At 32.8% G+C, this 17,856-nt stretch overlaps 1 protein-coding gene across 1 annotated transcript; it reads left to right on the forward strand.

Moving 5' to 3' along the window:
- Positions 1-1,223: 1,223 nt before the first annotated feature.
- Positions 1,224-17,491, forward strand: LOC130798057 (UDP-glycosyltransferase 74E1-like). Its single transcript, XM_057660913.1, has 4 exons — positions 1,224-1,671; positions 2,746-2,855; positions 4,495-5,237; positions 16,532-17,491. The coding sequence occupies exons 3-4, from the start codon at positions 4,497-4,499 to the stop codon at positions 17,252-17,254; spliced, it is 1,464 nt and encodes a 487-aa protein (XP_057516896.1). The 5' UTR covers positions 1,224-1,671; positions 2,746-2,855; positions 4,495-4,496; the 3' UTR covers positions 17,255-17,491.
- The last annotated feature ends 365 nt before the right edge of the window (positions 17,492-17,856 follow it).

A 17,856-nucleotide genomic window follows, 5' to 3' on the forward strand; every position in this document is an offset into this window, starting at 1 on the left:
GAATCTGGTTTAATTAACTTAAATGTCCGACGTGTAACTTGAAACTCATATTTACATGTGAATATCCAGTTCACTTTATTTCGAACTATTACAAAGGCATCAACACATGTTGCTAATATTCCTACCATCTTGTGCAACAAAAAATTACAATTGTTAAAATTTACTCTTTTCGTGCCTTCGACTTTTTCCCATATGCTATTTTAGTCTTTTCTACTGAATTTTGTTTTTTTTTGGACATAATTCCACTTAAAATTTCTCGCTAAAATCTATAATTTTTTTTTTCTACATTAAAACCTATAATTTATTTTTTTATAATTATCTCACTAAACGACAATGGATCCACCTAGTGACTCTTTTCTTTTAGTTGCAACTTGCAAGTGATTTTCTTAATATTAAACTTCATATAATAGTTGAGCACATACCAATTTCTTACAAATCTTTTTCTAAATCAAGCAATTTTTTTCTTTCTAAAGTATACCATTCCCCATTTCTAAAAATTAGTTCCTCCAAACTTTTACATCACTTATTTATAATAACCGTAAGGAAATTCAAATAAAAAATACTGAAAATAAAAACAATAAGCTAAATTTACCTTCAATGTATGATGTCTAGGCACTACAAAAAACAACTGATTTAGCAATGGAAAAATAGTGAGGGGAAGTGATCGTCGCCCATGGCGACGGCAAGGCGAGAGAAAAGTTGGTCGCGAAAGCAAAAAGTACTATGGCGACGGGTAAGGTCGTCGCCTAGAAGTCGCCAACTGCCATTTTTCAATTTTGTTTTCTACATGGCGACGGACTCTCATGTCGACATTTCGTCGCCAAGGAAGACGGAATTTTTTTAATTTTTATTTTGATGCATGGCGACAGGTTCTGTTTGTCGCCACTTAGTCGCCATGTTTGGTTTTATTTTTGGTTTTATTTTTTTTAAAAGTAGGCGACAGATCCTTTCGTAGCTATTTGGTCGCCATGTTTTTGAATTTGAATTCAAAAGTGGCGATGGGTTTGTAATCGCCGTCTTGTCGCCATTTTGTTCTATAAATAAGCTGCGAATTGTTGTGCATCGTATATTTTGAAAGCTAAAGAAATAGAAGAGGTTAGTGAGTTTTTTATTTTTTCTCTTTATATGAGTTATTTTTATTTATTTTTATTATTTATATTTAGTTTCTTTTGTCATTAATTTGATTTAATTTTATTATTTAATTAGTACATATTTTGCGAATTGTCTGAATGGTCTGGTCCGGGTTTTTTATTTTTAAAACGGTTTACGGTCCGATCCCGGTTTTTAAATTTGTAGACCAAACCGGACTAATAAACCGTAATAAACTCTAATATTAGGGGTTAGGGCTATCCTGATTCCTGCTGCCGTAAATTACGAAAAGGCAAAAGCTGTTTCCTTCTCCCATTCTCCTCTCTTCCTCGCCTCCTGCCCAGGTCTGAGTCTCTGAAGTCTGATTCCTCGCATCCTCTCTATTTCCTCGCCTCCTTCAAGGCTTCAACTCTTCAAGCTTCAACCCATCGACAGTCGACAGACGCCAGACGCCAATCGACAAACGACCTCCTTCAAAGACGCCTCTGCTTCTGTGGTTCTTCGAGGCTTCGACGCTCCTCCTCCAATCTTCATTCTCCAATCTCACCAGTCACCACGGAATCAAGTGTAGAATCTCGTAATGTAAGTATATTGGTTGATTTTTTTGATATTTAGGGTTTTTTTTATCAGTTTTTGATTTTTAGGGTTTTTGTTTCATCCTCCATTTCTTCTTCGACATAACTAAAATAAGTGTCCCTATGGCTATCAAACCCCATCAAACTCCTTTCTGTTTAAAATCCCGCAGACAAATAGTTAGGAAGTTGACTTCATCGAAATCCCACTTTGTACAAATTATAATTTATATTGTATAAATGTTAATTTTTATGATTATAAATTATGAAGTTTGCATCTTTTATTGTTAATTTATTAGATAAATGCTATTTTGATGATTATCTGGTTGAATCTTGAGTCTTTATATATTGGGTAAGTGTAATTTTTTGATGACCACAACTGATAAAGTTTGCAACTTGTATTGTACAATTTACTGGATATCTTCTGTTTTGATGATTATTGGTTTATGAATCTTGACTTATCATATATTGATTAAGTGTTGTAATTTTGATGTAACAGTGTGATTAATTGTGAGATGTATCATGTAATGTTTGATATGCAAGAAAGATATGGTGAAGATCAATGAGCATTATATGAAATAGTGAAATGAGGTTAAATATTTGTGGGTATTCTTAGGTTGTTTGTAAAATAGTGTAATAAGTGTTTTATATGCTTCCATCAAAATTATATATATATGATTTGGATATGTTGAATGTTAATATGTTGGTATTACTCGTTTGATATGTTGAATGTTAATATGTTGGTATTACTCGTTTGATATGTTGAATGTTAATATGTTGGTATTACTCGTTTGTAGACTAAATAGATTGTTGGTATCACTCAATTAAAAAAATAAAAAAATTAAAAAAAACCGTAGACTAGACCAGACCAGATTGTTCTAGAACGGTCTGGTCTGGTCTCTTGACTGGTCTGGTCTGGTCTGAAAAATTTCCAGACCGGAATTTCTGGTCTGGTCTGATTTTTCTGTCAAACCAGACCAGACCGGACCGTGTGCAGCCCTACCTCTAACCCTAAAAATTCTACGGCTGCTCCTCCACCATGCCACCGCTACCGACGGTTTCACTGAGTGGTCCTCTATTGCAGACAAATTCTACGGCTTCACTCGACGGCTGCTGTGGTGCTTCACTGAGTGCTGTGGGTCACCGGGTTGTTCGAATAATCCCTAAAAATCGATATTTTTGATTTTGTTTCAGGTATTTTCACTCTTTATCCTAAATCCTAATATTAATCTTGTTCTAATCTTTAATCTTAGTGTTAATCTTAAATTTTTAATCTTGTTGAGTTGTTGTTTTAACATTTATTTTTAAATCTTGATTGTGGGTTCTTTTTGATTGTGGTCTATTGGATTTAGGACTGTGATGGAATTCGTAAATTAAGAAAAGCTATTGTATTGTAAATTAAGAAGTTACTGACCTACTGTGATGGATATTTGATTTCAATTTAAAGACGATTGAATTTATTTTTTTAATGTGTTTGTTAATGTTATTTGTTAATGTTAAATTGTTAATGTGTTATTTGTTAATCTTGATTTATAAATCTTTAATTGTGGTTGTTTGAATTTGAAGAGTTCAATCATGTCTAGTAGCGGGGCTAGTGGCTCTGATTCGTGCAATGTAAGTGGTGATGCTACAAATGAAGAGGGTGATTTCTGTTATTATCCTTTGTGGAAATATGTTGTTAAAGGGGAAAAATGAGTGGAGGTGGGGGTAATTATACTTGGCAATGCAAATTTTGCAAACAAATAAAGAGTGGTTCATATATTAGAGTTAGAGCACATTTGATGGGAGTTGCAAAAGGTGGAATTAGTCAATGTCCTAATGTAACAAATGAGGATAAAATGCAAATGAGAAACTTAGAAAGACAAGTTGAGCAATATAAAGAATCTAGACAACGAAAAAGACCACCACTTCCTAGTCATTCTTTGTCTTCCGAAACTTCTCTTTCACCAACTTCATATGCCAAGAAAAGAAAATCTGACAACCCAATCACCAAAGCTTTTGATATACAAGCTCAAAACAACTTAGATGCTGAGATAGCAAGGATGTTTTTTACTGGAGGATTGCCTTTTAACCTTTGTCGAAACCCTTACTATGTTAGTTCATACAACTATGCTGCCACAAATAATATTCCTGGTTACAAGCCTCCTGGTTACAATAAAATGAGAACCACTTTGTTAGAGAGAGAGAAAGAAAATGTTGAAAGGCTTTTAGAACCAACAAAGGCTACTTGGAGGGAAAAAGGAGTAAGTATAGTGAGTGATGGGTGGAGTGATCCACAAAGGAGATCTTTAATTAATCTCATGGTAGCTTGTGAAGTTGGTCCTCTATTCTTAAAGGCCGTTGATTGCTCAGGAGAGGTAAAGGATAAAGACTTTATTGCTAGTTTGTTGAATGATGCCATTGAAGAAGTTGGAGATGACTATTTAAAATACTCCTGTTGTTTATTTGGTACTTATTTGAATGTTATGTGAGTTTTATATTTTTAAAGTGTTTATTTACAAATATCAAATGAAAGATTGTAAAATTATCTTTAATTTGATATATTTATTATATTACCATTTTCGTGTCCCCGTGTCCGCCATTTTTAAGTTGGCGTTTTCCCGTACCCGTGTCGTGTCCGTGTCCGTGTCTGTTTTAGTGCAACCTAGAGTAAAAGCATTACTTGTGGAGTAGTGGTCCACTCTGCCCACGAGTTCCACGTGTAAAATTGAGAAAGGGAATCGGTGGATATTTTTGACCAAATAGAAATACAAGTTAATTCCAAGTGAACATCATCAGATTACTTCACAAATCAATCAAATTGAATCAAAACTAACAAATTTTCAAATTCCAGGCATGGAAAACAACCCGCAGCAGGAGCAGCAAAAACAGAAGCCAGATGAAGCAAAAACAAAAATGGAGGTAATAGTAATGCCTTATCATGGGCAAGGTCACTTAAACGCCATGCTCCAATTCGCCAAACGTTTAGCTTGGAAAGCCAATGGTTCAATCCACATAACTCTCGCTACTACTCTTTCTACATCTCAAAAGATGATCAAATCAACTTCCGGTACAAAAATGGAACAATTTTTAACAACACAGATCATCTATGATGATACTAATGATACCCAACTCAATTTCTTGACTCGGATGAAAAAATTCGAAACCGAAGCAACCCATCAACTGACCCGTGTCCTTTTAACTAATCCTACCCCAAGTTTGTTGGTGTATGATGCTAATTTGCCATGGGCGTTGGATATTGCTAAGCAATATGGGATATTGGCGGCTGCGTTTTTTACTCAAGCTTGTGCTTATGTGACGTCGTTTTATCCATTGTTTGTGGAAGAGTATAAGGATGATGTTGATCATCCTGTTATTGCTGCTGCTAATCGAAATTGTTTGGATCATTTGTCTATAAAGGTGCCCAAACCGGAGGAGCTTGAAACAGGATTACCCAATATTCAGGTCAACAATCCTGATTCTGATTCTAACAAGAAATCCATTCATCCAATTATTCGGATGGTCATTTCTCATATGAAGAATATCCATCTAGCTGATTGGGTTCTTTTCAATTCATTTGATTATCTTGAGGATGAGGTTAGTTTTTCCTTTTTCTTTTTTTTTCTTTCAAATCTTTAATTTTAGTTTTGCTTAATTTGTTGGTTCTCTTGTGAAGAAAAGGGAATTTATTGACTGGATAATTTATTACATGGTTTAGTTAAATAAGAGTAATTGAATTTTTTGTTTTAATTGCTTCTGATATGTTCATGATTCAGGAGTTTAATTTACTTAAGATCCCTAGCTAATTTAATGGTATCTAGTGCTTCTTTCCTGATAGTACATTCATCCTTTGGCTTTAGATTACAATTAGTCAGTCAAAATTGTTCCTATCTGGAACAGAATATAATCAAGAGTTTACTAAGCTTGTTAGAGCAAAAGATTAAGATAGAGGATCATGATTCATGAGGGTGTATAGTGAGAGTTGCTAGGGAGGGGTTTGTCTTTGCTATCTTGGTGTAAGACCACTCTAAATGAATAAATTTCAAATGCACAATGATCTTTCACTTGGAGGAACTTGGTAAGGTTTATTTATGGCGCGAAGCTTTAATAAATATTCTTAAATGCAAGAATAAATGCAATAACATTAAATGCTTGTTCACAAATAATTGATATTGAGTAGCAATAAATGAGTTAGAGAGTAAAATGTAAAGTACTTTGATGGCGGAGATTCTTTAAGTATTTTATGAAACGATTGACTTCAAGCAAATGGAAACCCTAATTAGTATGAATGCCTTTATTAACCTTTGTGTGTACCGTTGGTTTATCCTCTGCAATCCCACAACTTTTTATTTGCTTTAGTAGTAGTGCCAGTTGGGCTTTGTGACGTGGTAGCTTCCTGTTGGGCGTGGGTTAGTGCATTTTGTGTAAAGTTTCCCTTTTTTCAATTTGTGGAAGCTTATCTACTTTATCAAATAAGTAACATTTCATTTCATGCATAACATTACACTTACGCAATATTGTTTCTTTGCTGCCATACATTTAATGTTATTTTCTTTAGGAGATTTAGGAAGAATTAGGTACTAAATCATTGAATCCTAATTCAAACACATAAAATTACCATCTAATTAGAAAATTGTTTTTAGATGAGGTTATTATGTCATAAGTCAGTATAATTGTGGTTGGGATGATCATTGATCATGTATGACAACACCAAAAATAACATTATTAGGAAAACATTTTCTTCCACTTCAATGTACGCAAACCATGGTAGGGAAAACTGCAGATAAAAAACTAACAAATATATTTCAGATGTAACATGTGCTAGGGATTTAAAGAAACAAAGTCAATAAAGCATGATATATTTCCACCATATAACGAGTATAATCAACACAACAGCGAACTTGACTATATATTAAAAATTCAAATTAAGTAGAAAATATGAAATAAAGATCAATTAAGATAGATGAATGAATTGGCCGACAACTGACTTCTTGTCAAGGTTAATTGTATTTGTTTTTCAGCTAGACCATTACGTGATTTTAGATTTTTCATGTTCAAAAAACAAAAAAATAAATAAATTACAAGCATGATTTTGTTTCTAAGCACCCTGGAACATAGTGCTCTTTCATCAATTTAGGCGGGATTGGAGTGGGATGTATACCAGCTTTTTTGCTTGTGATAATGGGGAGGTTGTTCGTATAGACCTAATAGGAGGAATAATCGAAATGAGCTTAATATAGGAAACACCTTTCGTAATCAAATCCTTGTATGATTTCTAAAGGTTTAGACAATAAAAGGATATACTATTATAGTAGGTTAAATTCTATCAGGATCCGCGAAGCTTTTTTCTTATTTTTGAACAAGCAAACACAACAGTGAGCATAAAACGACATCTAATTATGCTTTAGATGTAACCATATATTTGTTGGGTCTTTGTATGCCAATAGAAATACTATCTACTTTATCATGTACATGAGTACATCAAAGAATAATGAAGCAATGTCAGTTGCTACATTGGTTCAAGTAAAGATTCATGTATTTAAACATTTGATTTCTAGGACTGGGAACTTGACTAACCCCACTTCTAACTCTGGGAATTGTATTATAACTAAGTAATTAATTCAAGCAAATTCTAAACTCACATTCTGTTATGTAAAATTGGTTCTTGACTCTTTTGTAAAATCCAAATGTCTCAAAAGAACGTCTTCTTGAGCTATTTGTTGTTTTGTTAAAAATAAAAAAGCATTTTCCCAAATGTAAAAGGAATATATATGGAAGGCAATGTAACATAAAATGTAAGTTTATAACAAGGTATGTATGTTCGATAGGATTTTACAGGTGTCTTATGTGTGTCGATCAGGCTATGATGATGTCTTTGAAGAAGGTAATAGTGAATTTAGGTTTAGGTTTTGCATACTATTTGTATTTCATACTTTAACTTTATGTACAATGAAAGCTCTTATATATAACATAACATGGAAAAACAAAATGTCCTATTATAATGAATCTAAGGAGACTAATAGAAATAATAACCAATTTCCTGTGAAGACTTATTCTAGTGTCCTAAACTCCCTCTCAAATTGAGTGGTAAGATCTTGAACAACCAACTTGCATAAAACTTTTTCAAAGGTTTCAAATGCTACAACTTTTGTAAGGATGCCACCAAGTTGATCTTTTGATTTCACAAAAGGAAGATTAATAATCTTGTGCACAAATTTTTCCTTTTTAAAGTGCCGATCAATTTCTACGTGTTTTGTTCGATCATATTGGACAGGTTACTCTGAAATTCTAATAATGGAAAAGTTATCATAGTATAGGTTGCATGCCTTTTCTTGTGGAAAACCAATTTCATTCATTAACTTTCTTATCCATATAATTTTTTTTATTCCCTTAACAATTCCTCTGATTTTTGTTTTTACACTAGACAAGGCTACTACCTTCCTTTGCTTTTCCATGTAATCAAATTTCCTCTGATTGATTTAAGGTATCCAAAGGTTGATTTTTTTCCATCTCGATCACCAGCTTAATCTTTATTAACGTATGCAATGATGTCTAAGTGTTCATTCTTTCTCAACACAATGCCCCTCTGACTTGTTCATTTAAGATATCTCAAAATTCCTATAAGAACATCCTTATGATGTGTTTGTGACATATGCATAAATCTGCTAACAATTTTAACTGCATAAGCAATGTTTGGTCTAGTATGAGAAAGGTAAATTAATTTCCTTACCATTCTTTATTTCTCTGAGAAATGAAAATGCCCTAGTTATATCTGAGAACTTCAATGCCAAGAACATAATTTAGTCTTTCAAGATGTTTCATTTCAAATAAATAAAATATATTCTTTTTCTGTTGAATTATCTCTTCTTTGTCATCTCCTATTATTATCATGTCATCCACATAATAATCAAAAGTAAATTTCTTCATTGCTATAGTGAATTTTTCGAACCAAGTTATAGGAGACTATTTAAGGCCATACAAAGCCTTTTAAGCCTACATCCTCACCATTTGCAAAAACCTTGAGTAAACGCAAGAGGAGCTTCAATGTACACTTTTTTTTTATTTCCCCATGGAGAAAGAAATTTTTAACGTGAAACTGATGCAATGGGAGTCTTTATTGGTAGCTATAAAGAATAAAACTCGAATAGTATCAATCTTTGTTACAGGAGATAAAGTTTATAAATAGTTAACTCTATAGCTACTAGACGAGTCTTATATCTTTCAATTGTACCATTCGGCTTATATCTAATTATAAACACCCATCTAGACCAACAATCTTCTTTCATATTGGCAAGACACATTTTTACCAAGATTTGTTCTTTTGGAGAGTAGTGAATTCATCTTAATGGTAGCTATACATTTTGCATTACCCAAAGCTTTTTTCTTTTTGGTGTTTTAGGAACTTCTAAAGTTTATAGAGCATAATTTAAAGCCATAGTAGTTTGTGATAAGTTCCCCGTATTTAGCAAACTCACGAAATACCTTAACCGTTGGGCCACTTGTATTTGAAGGGTCAACCCCGTTAATATTTTAAATGGGTTGGGCTTTTAGCGGTTCGACCTATAAAAGAAACTTAGTTGGTCAAGGCGGGCTTTTAATGGGTCACCTCTTTGATGATAAAGATTTTTTGGTTTGCCGTGGTAACAACTGTATCGGAGACAAAATAATAGCCATAATAGAACATAAAAATGTAACAAAATAATTATTGGCTATAGTGATGCAATGGGCAAACAGTTATGTTGTTGTATGCTTACTCTTAATACCAAAGTTTTGCCGTCACTAATCCTTGATCAAACAATTTTCTGTGAAACATCCTAGACACTACACTAGTATAGTGGTAGTAGGGGATCAAACCACGAAGAAAGGAGAAGCTGGACTCTAACTCTTGATATAGAAGTGTTTATAAGATTGGGTGTATAAATATAAACTAATTAGCAAGAATAACAAAGCAAGATGAAGCAAGCAAGATAAACGGGGATAGATTAGGTCCACCCTAGGTAGGTAGGCTTTGACAAAAGATGAACTACGTCAAGGGAGATCAAACAATGACTAATCATGACACTCAAGATAACGATAGGAAGTCGGTGGTCCCAAAAACCACACAAACGACCTATGATCGCCTTATGTCTCCCTGTGGCAGGACACGATTCATATCGAATGTCGATGAACAAACATCATTAACCTCACCCTAATCCTAAACAATGAAAAACATAACCTTTCTAGAATTTCACTAATCTAACCCCTAAGGAAACTACCCACCACATTTAAACTAACTAAATCAAAGCAGTAAATAAAGTAATGAAACCTAACATGATGAACATATAATGTAACCGACAAGAAAGAAACAATGAAAGCATAAGGTATTGAAAGCAATAACTATTGTATCAAAGCATTAAGAGAAGCAATAACAATAATGAAAGCAACAAAAGTAATGAATGCAGTAACAAAATCAATAAATGAACTTTAAAACAATAAATGAAATGAAAATTTACAATCAAAGGAAATGCTTCAAATGAAATGAAAAGATTCTTTAACAAAGCTTGAAATGAAATACATAGAGTACAGAATTTGCAATGTAACGATTGAAAGCAATAAATGAAAGCTTAAAGAAAAACTTATAGGAAAGCTTAAAGTTAATCTAGGGCATAAACTAAAGGAAGCATTAAAGATGATGCCCAAAGGTTTAGATATAATAGGCATAAGTGTTTCTATAGATTAATGGAGTATTTATCGCCTAAGAACAAAGGGGTTAAAATTCCTTTGATAGCCATAAAGTATGGCTTGAAGAGAAATTAAATTTTGCGGATCTATAGCTCTATTTGCTTGAATAGAGGGTGCATTCGACCGAAGCTTGAGCTAGGTCTAGTTTTGAAGCTCAGCACACAGCTATATTCGACTGAAATTGAAATGGGTTTCGTCGAAGTTGTGGCCATTCAACTGAATTGTGTCTTGCTTCGCCCAAAATAGAAATCTCACAAAATCGTCCCAGCAGCTGTGTTCTTCCAAATGTTAAGTGGCTTCGCCCAAAGTAAATCCATTCGCCTGAATGCGACTTCTGGTTTACCCATTCCAGAAACTCAAGGAAGGTTTCCAAGTGTTGTTGCTCCATTTAAGCGAATTGGAGTGGATTTGGCCGAAGCTATATGAATTCGACCAAATGGATCTTCCTTCACCTATTACAACAATATCAAATGTATCTCTGAGGCATCAAGCTAAGGGCTTTCGAACTTATTCGTGGCTTCCAGGAAAGTCTCAGTTTGCGTGCCAAAGCCTTAAACACATAGAAATTGACCTGATTGTCTTTTCAAACACCTGAAATAACAACAATATAACTCGAAAACAAAAATAAGGTAAAATCACACCTAATGTGCATCTTATCATTTGAAAAACTCGAGACTTGACACAGTAAAGGAGTCGTAAACGTGCTTATAAATGAGCACATCAACTCTATATAAGAGATCATGTGGTTCTCATTACAAAAGATATTATAAGGATGTTATTTTTCCATGACCCGACCCGACTAATAATAAAATTGACCTGTTCTGCCCCGACTCACCTTATTGAATACCTCTAGCTGGTACATTAGACTCAATGAAGGATTTTTTTTTTTTTCTTTTCTACTACCTCATTTTGTTGAGGTGTGTCCCAACAAGTAGTTTGGTGAATAAGACCATGGTTTTGAATGAATTGTTTCATGTCAAGGTGTTGTAAGACTACCTACAACCTAGGGGAACTTTCGAAGGAAAAAGGGAATTTCTTTTGTTGTGTTTTTAAATCTAAATTTTCGACAATAAGAAAAGAAAGATAGGTTTGGCTAAAACTGCAAACTAACTAAATAGGTAAATTAGCAACTAAGGAGGTTTTTAAGACATAAGTGTAATCAGCAATCACACCAAGCATAAGAGTTTTCTACAAATGCAGTTCAAATCCAAAAATAACATAAACAATAAAGGTTTAAAATTCAAAATCTCGGTTTTTTATCTCTTATATTGAAAAACTCACTTTATATGAAATACATCTTGAACTATTTATAAGCAAAGAAAGCTAAGGAAAAGAACTTAGAATTTCTTCTAGAGCACATAGGTTCCGATTGCTGCTTGCGGTTGATCTTCGATCATTATTGCCGCTAGTTTATACCCCATGATTCTATAATCTTATGTAACCTCCTAGTTACATTACTCTTTTACTAGCAAAGTTAAGTAACTTCATAGTTCCATTATCCCATTACTAAAGAAGTTAAGTAAATTATGTAACTTCCTTAACAATCTTTGTAACTTCCTAAGTCTATAACATCACTATTTTAGGAGTTAAATAGCTTCTTATTAACACTAATTAAATTAGATTTTACAAAGGATTTTTTGTGGAAAATTGATTAGGAAATAATGGGAAGTTGCCAAATTGATAAGCAAATTAATCAGCTCTTTTCGGTCGACTTCCTTGCTTTATTTCACTTGCTTCTTGGTCAGATGTTACTTGCTTTATGTTCCATATGCTAATCAAATAAATCTATAAGAGTTTAATTTATTACAAACCAACTTATACAAAACACGCACAACTAGAATCTAAACATGTACACTTGACTAAAATTTAAACTCATGACTTGGAAAAATACACACGACATACATAAAAAAAATACTAACACGTCCTAAACAATCTAAGGTTTCAAAAACTAAAAATAAAGCGTAATTAAACCACGGGGACAAAATTGTTTAGTCGCAGATACTTTTGAAGGATGAACTAGCAATGCAAATAAGATTGAATGATGGCCAGATATAACCCACACAAAAGCTTCCCTTATATGATCTTGTTAATGTCTTTGGATAAAACAAGCCTTGAATTAAAATTCCTCCCAATTTTGAAATATATATGGACCTTTATTTGCTACAGAAGGTATATGTATTCCCTCTATTCTCTGACCTAAGAATCTTGATGTGTGTTTTAAGTTGAGTAGTCAACATTGTATAGAATAAAAAATACACATTAATAACCTCATATTTATGTTTTAAAAAACCCTAACCCTTTCTAATGCAATCATGAACAAACGGGACATAATAAGAAAAACCATGTGTACCAAGTTCAAGAGTAGGCTCTAAATGTAAAAATGAATTAAAATATATGGCTTAGTAACATGAGTGGAGCTAGGGTAATAGGAGTTTTTATGACTTTTTTTTCCAGAACACGATCTTCAAGAAAAACCATGTGCAAGCATTGCGCTACCATGATAGATCTTTTCATCAAGATAATACAACCAATCTTTGTACCACGCCCAATTATTTCTTCTGTTTAAGAATCTTCAAAAATACAACCATAAAAAAAACATTAGAGCAATACAAATAAGTTCTTTAGTCAACTGACTAATTGAAAAGCGCTTGTGAGATGATTTTGGAATTATGAGATAATTTTTTAAATGAAGGTTAGATGTCACTTCAACAATCCCTGCACTTTCAACATCAATAATTTCACTATTAGTAGTTGAATATGAATTCTTTGTGTAGGTGTAAAAGTTTGTATATCTTTTGGTTTATAAGTCATTGTATTTATTGCCCCAATATCAAAGATCCATATGGTAGATATAATAACGCAAGATAACTCATAACTTATTATGTTTGAGTTTGGGCAAAGAAAAAAAATTGTGGGTTTGTGGGAATTTTGGGTTGGTGTAAACTTTTTGTGGGTTCATGATTTTGGGTCTTGGGTTTTTATGAGTATATAGGGATTTTTATTTGGTCATGATTTTGGGTCATGCAGATTCTAGAAACTTGTAGGTTTTACAAGATATGTTGGATTTTTGTTGGTTGTGGGTTTTGACCCTTTTTTCCCTCTCTCTCCTTGTTTTTTTCTCTCTTCCACCATATTTTAATGGGATGATGGAACGTTGAGTTACAGTTTTATGGTTAGTGTGGGATCAATCATGATTTTACACATCCTTCTCCCATTAATAGTCATGTTCATAGTGTCTAGCCAATTTGTATTTTTGATATTCCTGGATCTTGTAGGTATTATGTTTATTTAGTCAAAAAGTCCTAATTTTGGTGATATTTTGGTTACTTGAATCGATTTATTGGTGTTGAACTATTTAGGTTGCAACAATTTAAGATTTTGAAAAGAACAATAATCAATCATTTTCATCTTTAAATGGGTTTTTTTGAAGAAAAAGAATTTGGAAAAGGAAAAATTTTTAGAATAATTTAACCTTTCATGATTTTTCAACAATAATTCCACCTATCATTTAAACATAATTAAGAAAAACAAAATATCCTATTATGATGGATCTAAAGAGACCAATGCAAATAATAACCAATTTCCTGTGAAGAGTTATTCAGCTTTCCCACACCCCCACAAGTTGAGTGGTAGGATCTTGAACACCTAACATGCGTAGAGATTTTTCAAATGTTTTAGATGCAAGAGCTTTTGTAAGATGTCATCAGGTTGATCTTTTGATTCCACATAACAAAGATTAATAGTCTTGCGCTCAAGTTTTTTCTTTATAAAGTGTCGATCAACCTGCATATTTTGTTTGTTCATGTTGGACATGATTCTCTGAGATGATAATAACTGCTTTGTTATCACAGTATAAGTTGCATGCTTTTTCTTGTGGAAAATCAAGTTCATTCATTAACTTCCTTATCCATAAAATATATGTTATTCTCTTAGAAAATCCTATGAATTTTGCTTCTGCATTAGACAAGGCCACTATCTTCTGCTTCTCACTTTTCTTAGGTAATCGAATTTCCTCTAACTAAAGTAAAGTACCTAGAGGTTAATTTTCTTCCATCTCAATCTCCAGCTTAATATGCATTTGCGTTTGCAATGAGGTCAAAGAGTCCTTTCTAAACACATTGCCCTTCCCACATCTTCTTTTCATATGGTTGTTTGTGGCATATGCTATAAATCTGCTCACTATTTTAATTGCATAAGCAATGACTTGTCTAGTATGGAAAAGGTGAATTAATCTCCTTGCCATTATATAATATTTCCTTCTATCAACCAGTTCAACACTTTCAATAATCTGCAGCATATGGTTAGCCATGGTTGGAAGCTCCACAGATTTACAGTCTATCATCTCTCCGTCAACATAAAGATTAAGGATGTACTTTTTCTGAGAAATGAAAATGTCTTGGTTAGATTTGAGAACTTCAATCCCGAGAAAAAAATTATGCCTTTTAAGATCTTTCATTTCAAATACCTAAAATGTTTTCATTTTAAGTTCACCAATCTCTTCTTTGTCATCTCTAGTTATGATCATGTCATTTACATGAAGAATCAAACATGTGAGCAAGTTTCCTCTCTTCTTGAAAAACAAAGTATAGTCTGAGTTACTTTAATGATACTCAAATTTATTCATTGCTATAGTGAATTTTCCAAACCAAGCTCTAAGAGACTATTTAAGGCCATACAAGGCCGTGTTTAGCCTACATCCTTTAGCATTTGCGAAACATTAAGTAAATCTAGGAGGAGCTTCAATATAGACTTATTCTTTGATCTTCACATGGCAAACGACATTTTTAACATGAAACTGATGCAAGGCCCGTCTTTATTGGCAACTAAAGAGAATAAAACCCGGATAATATCAATCTTTGCTACAGGAGAGAAAGTTTCTTATTAGTCAACTCTATAAGTCTTGGTGTATACTTTTGAACTAGCAAGGGAAGGAAATAAATGTTTTAAATACCCTATTAATGGATAACCTAGACGTCATCCATGGTTGTTGCTCGTTGGACCAATGTGCAATCGTTGTGCTACCTTGATGGATCTCTTCATCAACATAAATACAACCCTTTTATTTTCAATACAATACAAGTTAAAACCATGATTTCCTCTATCTAAGCATCTTAAGCATCCTGGACAATACAACCATTAAAAAACATTTGAAATGTACAATTAAATTTTTTAATCAGTTGATTAACTAAAATGAGTTGACCAGATAATTTTGGAATCATGAGATAAATTTTTGAACGGGGGTTAAATGAAAGTTCAACAATCCCTGCACTTTAAACATCAAAGATTTCACAATTAGCATTTTGAATATGAGTTCTTTGTGTAGGTATAAATGTTTGTATGTATTTTTGGTGATATCTCGGTTATTTGAATCAATTTATTGGTGTTGATCCATTTTGGTCGCAGTAATTTGAGATTTTGAAAAGAACAATTTTCAATCTTTTCCATCTTTAAATAGATTTTTTTGGAACATAATGAATTCAAAAAAGGGTTTTTTTTACCGTTCACTGTAAAATACCACCGACTTTTGTTACCAATGTGATGCGAAATTTATATTTATGTTATGAATAGTATTTTATTTCATACTTAAACTTTATATACAATGGAAGATCTTATGTATAACATAACTAGGAAAAACAAAGTATTTTAATATAATGAATTTAAGGAGACTAATACAAATGATAACAAATTTCCTAAGAAGACTTATTATATTTTCCTACAATCTTGTTTCCTGTCTGAGAAACATTGCCTTGAAGAAAGGAAAAAAGACCTAATAAAAACATAAACAAGGTATCATTATCATCATAATGCATGAATACATAGTTAATATTAATAACATGAGTTATTACTCAAGAAAATAATTACATTTTCATAACAATATATTGCACACTGAATTTAGGTTAAAGAAAGTATGTAAGGAGTCAATATCAAGCTAGAGAGAAGATAACCAAAGAGAAGGAACACAATCTTTTCAAATACTAAAAATAAATGGAGAAGGAGAATTCATGTGGACGAACACTAGAAATGATTTATTGTTTAATATAGTCGACCCCAATCTTTTGGGTTCAAGGTTTTCATATTGTTATTGTATTTAATTTTGTTTAATAGACCAGAGTTGTATTTGGTGTTTATGCTTAAGTTTTAAATTTCTTCAGATATGATTAACTATGCAGGTTGTTAAGTGGATGTCAAATATATGGCCAGTAATGACTGTAGGACCCACAATACCATCTGTATACCTTGATAAGCGTGTCGAATATGATGTTGACTATGGGTTTAACATGTATAAGGTGAATAATGAATCTTGTATGAGCTGGTTAAATGCACAACATGTTGCCTCTGTTGTTTATGTTTCATTTGGTAGTGCTGCTAGTTTGAGCGTAGAGCAAATTTTGGAAATAGCTGAGGCCTTGAAGCAGATACCAAACAATTTCTTATGGGTGGTTAGAGAAACTGAGCAGAAAAAACTCCCTAAAGATTTCATTAGTGAAACATCAGAAAAAGGTTTGGTATTGTCTTGGTGCCCTCAATTAGATGTCTTGGCACATGAAGCAGTTGGATGTTTCATTACTCATTGTGGTTGGAATTCGACAATTGAAGCACTGAGCTTTGGGGTTCCAATGTTGGCAATGCCACAGTTCATGGACCAAATGGTCGATGCTCATTTTGTTGATCAAGTTTGGGGTGTTGGAATTAAACCCAAGGAAAATGAAAACAAATTAGTTACCTGCGATGAAATCAAGCATTGCCTCGAGGAAATAATGCATGGACAGAGAGCAGGGAAAATCAAAGAGAATGTGAAAAAGTGGAAATCCTTAGCTATAGAGGCAGTGAACGTTGGAGGCAGTTCAGATAAGAACATTGATGAGATGATTAATAAACTTGCAGCCTCATAATTCTTGTATGTTAGCACTCTCGAGTCTTAGGTGTCATGTAATCCATTGTATTTGTTTTAATGAGCTTAATTTTCTTTTGATGATATTCAAGTATTTTTCATTGAATAATATACTTTTGCAAGCAATTAAAAAGTTGGCAAGAGCATTTAATTGTTGTAACTTGTATAAGTACTATATTGTTGAATGTTTTTTCCATTTCACAATCAGTTTGTAAGGGTGATATTGGCTTGTGTATTTTAATAATATTTATATTTTAGTTTTCTTAAAAAAATAAGTTTGCGTACGTATCACCTATAGGCTATAAAGGTTCTTGTCCTCTTTTGAGGGCTACACATGATGTTGATTCAATCTTTATTCTTTTTTTTTTAAAAAAAACATACTAAAATCCTATTTTAAAGCAGCAAAACTAACATAATAAATTTTCCTTCACCCTTAACCCCATGTCCATACCGCCCCTTATTGTATTTAAAAAACACTAGGTGTTTAACAAATGACTTTTTAATTGGCTTTTTGGTTGGTATTTGACTTTTAGATTTGTCAAACAGTCAAAAAAAGTATTGGCAAATGACTTTTAAAACAACTAAAAAACTAGCTTTTAACTC

The sequence above is a fragment of the Amaranthus tricolor genome, chromosome 13, assembly GCF_026212465.1.
Source record: "Amaranthus tricolor cultivar Red isolate AtriRed21 chromosome 13, ASM2621246v1, whole genome shotgun sequence".
In the NCBI taxonomy this organism is placed as follows: Eukaryota; Viridiplantae; Streptophyta; class Magnoliopsida; order Caryophyllales; family Amaranthaceae; genus Amaranthus; species Amaranthus tricolor.